This window comes from Myotis nattereri (genome assembly GCF_964212035.1).
Source record: "Myotis nattereri genome assembly, chromosome: 19".
Taxonomy (NCBI): Eukaryota; Metazoa; Chordata; class Mammalia; order Chiroptera; family Vespertilionidae; genus Myotis; species Myotis nattereri.
Genome location: NC_138095.1, coordinates 10,173,369 through 10,184,288, shown reverse-complemented (window position 1 = coordinate 10,184,288; position 10,920 = coordinate 10,173,369). Strand labels below are relative to the sequence as shown.

The 10,920-nt window shown below is 43.8% G+C and overlaps 1 protein-coding gene across 1 annotated transcript in view; it reads left to right on the top strand.

Moving 5' to 3' along the window:
- The first annotated feature begins 2,022 nt into the window (after positions 1–2,022).
- Positions 2,023–10,920, top strand: part of ACAD10 (acyl-CoA dehydrogenase family member 10) — a 30,497-nt gene continuing 21,599 nt past the window's right edge. Inside the window, exons 1-5 of the mRNA XM_081113376.1 lie at positions 2,023–2,222; positions 5,072–5,220; positions 7,300–7,494; positions 9,701–9,859; positions 10,573–10,732. Of these exons, the coding sequence (XP_080969502.1) occupies positions 2,036–2,222; positions 5,072–5,220; positions 7,300–7,494; positions 9,701–9,859; positions 10,573–10,732 (850 nt within the window). The 5' untranslated portion in view covers positions 2,023–2,035. The remainder of the gene's footprint in view (positions 2,223–5,071; positions 5,221–7,299; positions 7,495–9,700; positions 9,860–10,572; positions 10,733–10,920) is intronic.

Genomic DNA, 10,920 nt, shown 5'->3' with positions numbered 1-10,920 from the left:
CCCTCACACAAAAGCTGTGGATGTTTTGGAGCCTATAAATAAATTTTTCCTTCTGTTATAAACTTTGGCCTTGGCATAGAAACAGAAGTAAAACTGAAAACACCAACCAACCTCTAAATTTTTCATTTCAAAATTCACTTCCCAGTTCAACAAATTTCTAATTACATGAAAAACACAGTATATAAACTTGAAGAGTTACTCCTTAAGAATCTCTCCTTTAGATTCTTAGTTTATTGAATCCTTATGGTGGCCCTAAAAGACTCTTTTAAACTTGTAGGCTGTCATACCAATCTGTTTTGCTGTAACCTGATTTTCAGTAAGCTTTTTTTAAACTGTAGATATCACATAAAAAGCTTAAAGAGTTTCATGAGGGCCCTAGCCAGATTGGCTCAGTGGATAGAACGTCAACCTGCGGACTGAAGGGTCCAAGGTTCAATTCCGGCCAAGGGCACATGTCTGGGTTGTGGGCTCCATCCCCAGTAGGGGGCATGCAGGAGGCAGCCGATCAATGATTCTCCCTCATCGTTAATGTTTCTCTCTCCCTCTCCCTTCCTTTCTGAAATCAATAAAGAAATATATTTTTTTTAAAAAGCAAAATAAAAAAGTTTCATGAGGAATGACTACAAATTGAATTTGCTTTAATTATTTTGTTCCCCCCCCCAGCTTTTTATATCAGACCTATAGAAAAGTTTAAAGAATAGTATACGATCTCTCAATGTACTTCATCATATACCTTTCACCTAGATTGATTATTAACATTTTGCCACATTTGATTTATCTCTCTACATGTATCTATCTACGTGTGTGTTTGTGTGTGTTATATTTATATGTTTGTTCTTTTCTGAAACTTTTGAAAATCAATTTAGGAAAGAGGCAATGTTAGGAGGCCATTGCAGTCATCTGCAGGAAGGGTGATGGTGTGATGGTGGCCTCATAAGTGCTAGGAGGAGCTGAGTACAGGGCATCTTAGGAGTATACAGGAGACACTCATCTATCTCTTCTGGTAGCCAGAAGAGGTTTCAGGACGGAAGTGACAGAGAAACTGACCTAAAGGACAGTTCGGAAATAGCCAGGTAACAAGTAGAAGGGAGCATCACAGGCCAAGGAAACATATGAAAGGCCTGGTAGCAGGAGGTGAACGTTGGTTGAGAGCTACACATGGATGTGTGTGTCTAGATCATCCAGGTTAATATTGTGGACGAAAGGGGCCACATACTAACCTGACAAGCTCAGGGGAGGCCCGCCTGGCGGTCTTGCAAACTCAGAGACCTAAAGTAACCACAAAGGATGGTCTGAAATTTAACTAAAGCAGTTTTGGTGGGCAGTTACGTCCTAGGCCAGTATCTTCACTGACAAGGTTAACCTTTACCTTAACTGAGCCTATCTGTCTTTTTGCATCTATGATAACACACCCTTGAAATGTCTGGGTAACTTGTAATTTCCCTTTTTCTAGAGCCCCTGGGGCACAACCAAATGTGCTGGGCTCCAGGACCGATACCACAGAGTCCTTCATTATCATGTTAATTGATCCTGCATCCACCTAAGTATGTGTCCATCATTTTACTTTTTATCCAGTCCCAGGGGTTTCCCTGCTTTGCTTTATCCCTCCTCTTTAATCTATCACCAATGAATTTCATGTAACCCACCTATGTCCCTCCCTTTGATTGCAAATGTATAAATACAAATGTAACCCCGCCATTCTCCGGAGCATTATCTCAATTCGTTGAGGTTTTGCTTCTCGGCATATGTCGGCAGTTTGGCTCAAATAAACTCACAAAAATTCTTTACAGGTTTCAGTGGTTTTTACGTTAACAATGGGCAGCTTGGTGAATGGTGCAGCCCTTCACTGAGCTAAGGAACCCACCAAAAGGAGGTGGGAGGGCAGAGATAGAGCTCAATTCTGGTTGTGGTTTGGAGTGTTTATTGGAGATCAGTGATGTCCAGGTGGCACCCCTGAGCTCCAGGATGGAGGTCTGGATGGAGGCAGTGAAGGCAAACTGTGCCCTGTGCCTTCTCACACAGCTTTGGCCTCAACATGTGCATACGGCGGCTTTTCCGGTCCTCACATCTCCAGTGGGCTTGGAGGGCAGCCTTCCTGAAACACAGCCAGCGTGGGCACCAGGGACCCTGGCGATGGACACATTCTGGAGGCGGCCCCTACAGAGCGGTCATTTTTGACATGGGTGGAGTTCTCATTCCTTCTCCAGGGAAAGTGGCTGCAGGTGAGCTCTGTTCTATTTCACTTTTGGAGACGGGGGTGGGGGTGGGGGTGGAATGGGAGTGGGGTGGGCGTGGAGGGTGGGAAGGAGAGACAGAGAGGAACATTTGGTCAGCAGTGTGTCCCGGTGGGTGATATTCTGGCTCTTGAATCAAATTCTAAGCACCACTTAGTGGTTGATTATGTTGAGCAAATTAATCTACTTCCCCCAGTCTTCGTTTCCTCATCATTGACTTAGGTCTAGCCCAGAGGTTCTCAGCCTGTGGGTCGCGACCCCTTTGGCGGTCGAACGACCCTTTCACAGGGGTCGCCTAAGACCATCCTGCATATCAGATATATTCATAACAGTAGCAACATTACACTTATGAAGTAGGAACAAAACTAATTTTATGGCTGGGTCACAACATGAGGAACTGTATTTAAAGGCTAGAAGGTTGAGAACCACTGGTCTAATATGAGGGCCTACCTCTTTGGGGTTTGGAAAGCAAATTCTCAATAAATGACAAGCTGCCATTGTTATGGGTAGGATTTAACTAGTATCTTCCCCTGTGAGCTGTGCTGCTTCTGAAATCTTGAACTCTGAAAGCCTCACCCTTGATCCCAGCCTTCCCTCTTCCACCAACTTCCTCTAAACCTTCCAGAGCAAACCTCTAGTCTCTGATCCTTTCTTTGTCAGGCCTCTCCTGGTTTTACATTTTTCCTACTTAGTTCAACTCAAGTTTGACTAGTTTTAGCTCTAACAAAACAGTGATTGAAACAAGATAGAGGTTTATTTCTTTGGCAGGAAAGCCAAGGTATGTGGTCTGGGGCTGGTATGTTGCTCTGTGATACCAGGGACTCGGGCTCTCTATTGTGCTGCTCTGCTGTGAGTTCATTTCCAGTTTCACCTCACGGTCTGTCTGGGCTGCATCACCTCCTGCCATTACATTCTCATTCCAGCCAGCAGGAAGGAAACAGGGCCAAACAGCTGTCCCTATCCTCTGACCTGCTATGGTGGCTGGTTGGCAATGCTCCGTGTTAAATGAACTGAAGTACAGGCCTAGTGGTTTGGCTCAGTGGATAGAGCGTCGGCCTGCAGACTGAAGTGTCCCAGATTTGATTCCTGCCAAGGGCACGTGCCCGGGTTGCGGGCTCAATCCCCAGTTAGGGGGTGTGCAGGAAGCAGCCTATCTATGATTCTCTCTCATCATTGATATTTCTATCTTTCTATCTCTCCCTTCCTTTTTGAAATCAATAAAAATGCATTTAAAAAGTAAAATAAATGAATCCAGATTTCCTATGCTCCTGGGTAAAAAGTTACCCGGCTGTGCAAATCGGCTGAGTGAGCTATTTTTTTTTTTTTTTTTTTTAGTTCCAGGGACAGCTGAGCCCTCAGCCTCTCTATTCCTCCACTCATTCCTCTCTCTTTCACCGCAGCCGGGCTGTTCCAAACACCTCCCCTCCAAGTCATCACACTCCCCCACCCCAAACCTTCAGACTTGGCAGACAGAGAACATAAAGGTCCCTGGGCAGGAATCTCCGGGACTTTAGAATATCTTGAGAACCTATTTGCTCCTCTCCACCTGCACTGCCTCCGCCCATTTCTATCCTTGTCTCCTCCCACCTGCCTGATCCCATTAGCCTCCTAACTGCTCTCTCTGCCTCTGGCCCCTGGGTTTTGCGCCACCCTCCACACAGCCCCCAGGATTACCTGCCTAAAACACAGATCTTATCCCTTCACTCCCCTGCTTCAAATCCTGAGTGCCTGCACTTTGTCGCTTAAATTGGGTCCAGAAGCTTTTGCCTGGCATTCAGCACCTCTCGAAATTAGCCTTGTATCCTGGTATCACACCGTTTCCTACTGTGTGTCCCCATTTCAGCTGCCGTAGACTACTTGATGTTCTCTAAACTTGCCAAACACATGTGCAGTGCGGTGCCTTTGCAAGCTCTGTTCCCTCTGCTAGCAGCCACCCTTCCCTGCCTCCTCTATAAATGACTTGCTTAAACTTTATTCAGTCAGAAAACAGATTTTTAAAAAAAAAAAAAATTTTTAAAATATATTTTATTGATTTCTTAGAAGAAGGGAGAGAGATAGAGAGCTAGAAACATCGATGAGAGAGAAACATCGATCAGCTGCCTCCTGCACATCTCCCACTGGGGATGTGCCCGCAACCCAGGTACATGCCCTTGACCGGAATCGAACCCGGGACCCCCCAGTCCGCAGGCCGACGCTCTATCCACTGAGCCAAACCGGTTCCGGCCAGAAAACAGATTTTTATGGAGCAGTTACTATGTGCTGGGCACTGCTGAGGCATGAAGGGGATACTGTGTGCAATGTGATAGACACAATCCCCTCTGCAATCCCCACTTACCACATTTCAAGAGCTCAGTTGCCACAGGTAGCTACTGTCTTGGAGATAAAGCATTTCCATCAGTGTAGAAAGTTGTGCAGTTTACAAAATGAAGGTTTTTTTTGTTGTTGTTGTTGTTTTTTTAGTACTGTCAGTATCTGGCTTATTACCCTATGGGCTTCCTTACTGTGTGGCCAAGACTGTGTGAATGACCTAATATATATGAGCCAGCTAGTGAAAAACCAGAAAAGAAAATTTATATTAGAGTTCAGTGTCATCTCAAGCAGGCGGTAAGGATATGAGACTTGGCAGCAGTGTTCCCTCATTCACACAAATCAGTACTGCTGTTCCCTTGGAGATCTAAGGCTGAGATGTGCATTTCCTGGATTTTTTCAGATTCCCAATAGAGCCCACTTGGCACCATAGTGATGCCACAGGAACTGGTATGGTAATTCCCCTGAGCTCCCTAAACTCCAGCCATCTGTTAATGGGTTTCACTTATTGCATATTTTTCTTCCTACAGAATGGGAGGTACAAAATCATATCCCTTCCGGAACTATATTGAAGGCTTTCATCACAGGTGGCGAAAATGGGCCCTGGCTGACATTTATGAGAGGAGAAATAACGAAAGAGGATTTCTTACAAGAATTTAGGAGACTCTGCTCTGAAATTGTGAGTGATAAACATTTTTTGTTTGTTTGAAAATACATTTTTATTGACTTCAGAGAGGAAGGGAGAGGGAGAGATAGACAGACACATCAATGATGAGAGGGAATCATTGATTGACTGCCCCGTGCACACCCCCTACTGGGGATCGAGCCCACAATCCGGGCATGTGCCCTTCACCAGAATTGAGGGGACCCTTCAGTCTGCAGGCTGACACTCTATCCACTGAGCCAAACTGGCTAGGGCAGGGGTGGGCAAACTTTTTGACTCGAGGGCCACAATGGGTTCTTAAACTGGACCGGAGGGCTGGAACAAAAGCATGGATGGAGTGTTTGTGTGAACTAATATAAATTCAAAGTAAACATCATTACATAAAAGGGTACGGATGCCGAAGCCGGTTTGGCTCGGTGGATAGAGCGTCGGCTTGCGGACTGAGGGGTCCCGGGTTCGATTCCGGTCGGGGGCATGTGCCTTGGTTGCGGGCACATCCCCAGTGGGAGATGTGCGGGAGGCAGCTGATCGATGTTTCTCTCTCATCGATGTTTCTGACTCTCTGTCTCTCTCCCTTCCTCTCTGTAAAAAATCAATAAAATATATTTAAAAAAAAAAAAAAAAGGGTACGGTCTTTTTTTTTTTAGTTTTATTCATTTCAAACGGGCCGGATCCGGCTGGGCTAGGGCGATAAACATTCTTGAATTTCCATATTCTTTTTGTCTAGACTCTAGAGTAATGGAAGTAATGTAACACTCGTCCATATTTATTAAACTGCAAATAAAGAAGTGAAAAATCTAATAATCCATTATAAGTTTTTAAGCTATTTCTTCCACCCTTGGGTACTCAACTTTGACAACACATATGAATAAATAAAAATATTCTTTCACTGCCCCTCCATCAGCCATTATGCTGTCTGCCTAATGAGAAAGCTTATTTGAGGCAATAATAATATTAATAAGTCTTATCTCTGTACTATGCATTTTCTAAGCTCTTTATATTAACTCATGTAACTTTCACAATAAGCCTGCTAAAATATAATTTAAAATATAGTAAATAAAGTTCTGTGGATAGATGATAGAGATGGGTACATAATAATGAATGTACTTAATGACATTCAACTGTACACTTAATGTGGTTAAAATAGTAAATTTTATGTATGTATATCTTATCACAATTTTAAATATATATATATATGTGTGTGTGTGTGTGTATATATATATATATATATATATATATATATAAAATCTTAAAAACATTAAGCTAAGTGGGAAAAAAAGTCAAGACCACAGATTGTATGATTCCATTTATATGAAATGTCCAGAAACAGAAAGTAGATTAGTGATCTGCTCAGACTGGGACTATTGGAGGTGTGGGAAGGAATGGAGAGTGACTATACTAATGGGTATGGGGTAAGGGGATGAAAATGTTCTAAAACTGATTGTGGTGATGGTTACATAACTTTGTGAATATATTAAAAACATTAAATTGTATGGCTTAAATGGGTGAGTTGTATGGTATGTGAATTGTATTTCTTTAAAGCTGTTGTAAAATGTGAGTGTGTGTGTATAAAGAAAATAGCAGGTTTGCCTTTACAGATTTTTAAACAAGATAAAATAAGAGTTTCAAAACCCACACAGATTGAATTAAAAAAAAAATTGATCAGAAACTGAAGTTCATAATGGTGAGTTAAGGCAATACAAAACCATTAAATGTCTTCTGGATCACTGAAAATTAAATTACATCAACTTATTACACTTTTAAAGTTTAATGTATCCTCTTACAGTATCCTGCTACTTTTTAAAATTGACAGCCCATGGTTGAAATAAAGAACTCCTTTAACTGGAATATTGATATAAATAGCTCCATACCCTAACCATTGTAACTCTAATTCTAAGTCACTTTTTATAACCTTATATGCAAAGCTCTGCACAAAGGCCGAGGGAGAAGATTCCTTTAGGCAGCAAGCCAAAGGCCTGGGCTCTTACAGCCAGCTAGCGCAGGAAGCGGGGAATATTTCTTTTTCTCTGTTTGCGATAAGCTGACTTTTCTCTTAGTGATTGCTGCTTCGTCTTTCCCTGCCTCCTTTCCTAGTCAAATACCTCTGTGCCTGTGGACAACTTTTTCTCTCTGCTGACCAGTGAGCAAGTGGCGAAGCAGTTCCCAGTGATGACTGAGGCCATAACTCAGATTCGGGCAAAGGGCCTTCAGACTGCAGTCTTGAGCAATAATTTTTATCTTTCCAGTGGCAAAAGCTTTTTGCCCCTGGACCGAAAACAGTTCGATGTGGTAAGTTTGAAGTGATACTAAACAATAATCAAAACAGCCTGTCCTTGCTTCGGGATGCAACATTTAACGCTGCCCTTTAGCAGGTCTTGAGTGAATGGGTTTTTTATTCAGACACTTGACTAACTCAGGTTTAGATATAACAGGTTGAAAAGAGGACTTGTATCACTGAGCTCTTAGCAAGGTCAAACATTTGTGGGATTTGGAAACTGGTTGAGACCTCAGCTTTAGAGACTTCCTTACATTCTGGATTTGAACCTCAGTCACCACATAACACACACAACTTCTGTCAGCCTCTTAATGGCCCCTTTGACCTTTTCTTTTCAAAGACCAACCATGCTGCCCTCTCTTTCTATGGCATCAATCCTTAGACCAGCGCTGTTCAGTAACGCTGAATGCTGTAATAGAAATGTCCAATACAGTCATATATGGCTATGAAGCGCTTGAAATGTGGCTAATGTCACCAAGGAATTGAACTGAATTTCCTTTAGTTAAGTGTAAAGAGTCACATATGGCTAGTGGCTATTGTAATAGATGGTGCTGGACTATCCAAGTACCCTGAGAACATACTGAGCCAAAATACAGTTTTCTGCCCTAGCTAGTTGGGCTCAGTGTATAGAGCGTTGACCTGTGGAAGGGTCCCGGGTTTGATTCAGGTCAAGGGCACATGCCCAGGTTGCAGCTCAGTCCCCAGTAGGGGGTGTGCAGAAGGCAGCCAATCAATGATTCTCTCTCATCATTGATGTTTCTGTCTCTCTCTCCCTCTTCCTTTCTCTCTGAAATCAATAAAAATATATTTTTAAAAATCTGTTTTTTGAATGAAGTTTAAGCAAGTCATCTATCAATATATATATATATATATCTCAGGATAATGATCTATTTTCTCTTAGGGAAATGGGGAATCCTTCACAGATGAAGATCCTTCTGATCTTCTAGCACAGAAGATCATATCTTTAAAATATATATATATATATATATATATATATATATATATATGCATTTTTAAATTGATTTCAGAGAGTAAGGGAGAGGGAGAGAGAGATGGAAACATCAATGATGAGAGAGAATCATTGATCAGCTACCTCCTGCACGCCCCCTACTGGGGATTGAACCCTCAACCCAGGCATGTGCCCTTGACTGGAATTGAACCTGGGACCCTTCAGTCTGCAGGCCGACGCTCTATCCACTGAGCCAAACCGGCTAGGGCAAAACAGATTTTTATTGAGCAGTTACTATGTGCCCTGGGGATAATGTAAGAGGGGACTTCCCAGAGGTGCTGGCTCACAGATAGCCTGACACTGAGACGGCTTTTCAGGGTTCTCCTCCCTCCTCCTCTGGTTCCAGATCAGAGACAGAATGGAAATTAGTCTGTCAGGATCCAAGGAAGGGAGCGTCTTTGCCACCAACAGGCTCTTTGGTGACAGTCAGCCCTCTGGTGGGGTTCAGTCATATAAACTGAGTCTGGGTCTTTTTTAACTTCTGAAATACAGACATTAAAGCCATGTTTCTTTTATAACAGTGAATAATGGCTTCTTTCTGAAAAAATATGATGACTTTCCCTAAAACAGAAATGTACCGCTTTTCTTCTGCTTGGTGTAGGCACAGCAGCTAACATTAGCAAAATGCTTTGTCATTTTGGAACTCATTCAAGTTAAGTTTCACAACAACCATAAGAGAGATAAGATGGCTATTAGTATTCCCACTTGACTGATGATGAAACAGGCCACGTGGCTTCACCATGAGCACAAGGTCACTGTATCTGAACCAGAATTTTGGTTTCCTGAGTTTGCTCCCAGGTTTGCCCCCAGTATGTTCAAATCACTCAGCCTAAAAAAGCAACATCATTTTCTATCATAATCCCCTTAAGTTACTTATTATAACAAATCTCAACTGTTTCCTTTTGCACTTTTTTTTAGAAATATATTTTGATGGATTTCAGAGAGGAAGAGAGAGAGAAACATCCATGATGAGAGAGAATCATTGATCAGCTGCCTCCTGCACGCCCCACACTGGGGATCAAGCCTGCCACCCAGGCATGTCCCCTGACCGGGAATCAAACTGAGACCTCCTGGTTCGTAGGTTAATGCTCAACCACTGAACCATGCCAGCTGGGCTCCTTCTGCACTTTAAAAAATATACTAGTATATCAGCGTGCCTGAGGGAGCACCACTTTTAGGGACATTTATTTCTCATCTCTGCCCTCCCTCAGGTCGTGGAGTCCTGTGTGGAAGGTGTCTGTAAGCCAGACCACAGAATCTACAAGCTGTGCTTGGAGCGGCTGGGCCTACAGCCTTCGGAGTCCATCTTTCTTGATGATCTTGGACAGAATGTCAAAGCAGCTGCCAGCCTTGGAATGCGCACCATTAAGGTAATGGCCACTGGTCTTTGAACTCCACTCTCCTCCAGGCCCTAGGGTGAGCATTTCTGTGCAGTCCTCTCACATGCATTGCTGTAGTTGCCTTTAGTGGGTTTCCCGTGTGTCGCCGTGGTCTTTTTTAATTAGGAAATCTGTGTGACTAGCTGCTTGTACTTTTAATGGAAGTAAGACAAACACACCAAGAAGGCAGCTTGAGAAGGTTACACATGGAGGTGAAGGGCAGGCTGTAGGCATTCGGGATGGCAGCCAGACTGTCCAAGTGATGCTCTTCTGGGTGGGGAGCCAGCAGCAGCAGCCACAGGGACCACCCAGGTGACCTGTGAAGCGCGAGAGGCCACGTGGGAGGGTTCCTGGTCCACATTGGAGTTTTCCTTTTGACGCTGACGGGCTCACGGGACAGAGTGGATGCTGTGGCACGAGGAGGGCTCACAGGATGTTCTTCCCTCCTGGCACGAGGCAGTGCCATGGACTCTTAACCGGGACTCTCCCAGGAGGAGAAATCTTACTGCATTTAGGAGTTAAGGAGGAAGAGGAAACAGTCTATGGCTTCCTCATTAGCTGAATATCCTGATTTCAAAGGCCTTGCTCAGAGAATGGAGTTCTTGGTATTTCCTCCTAAAAATTACCGTCTTAGAGAACAGACAGGAAGACAGGCCACGGCTGACAGGTCAAGGTGGCATGTTCAGTATTTCCTCTGACACCAGGTTAATGACCCAGAGGCTGCAGTGAAGGAATTAGAAACTCTTTTGGGCTTTACCTTGAGAACGGTTATTCCAAACACGCGTCCCGTGAGAAAGACAATGGAGATTCCAAAAGATTCCTTGGAGAAATACCTCAGAGACCTCCTGGGGACCCAAACCACAGGTATGTGAGTTTTTGTGTTTTGTAACTCTTCCCAAGCCTAGCCCCTCAGGCTGCTTTTCACTGTCAAACCCTAGTGTGGAATGCACCAGAGACACAGGCAATATGGTGAGGAAGCAGCCCCCGGCCGCCCAGGGGATCTGAGCTCCGCTCTCAGTGTTGCGCGGGGAAACGCATTCGCCTCCTCTTTT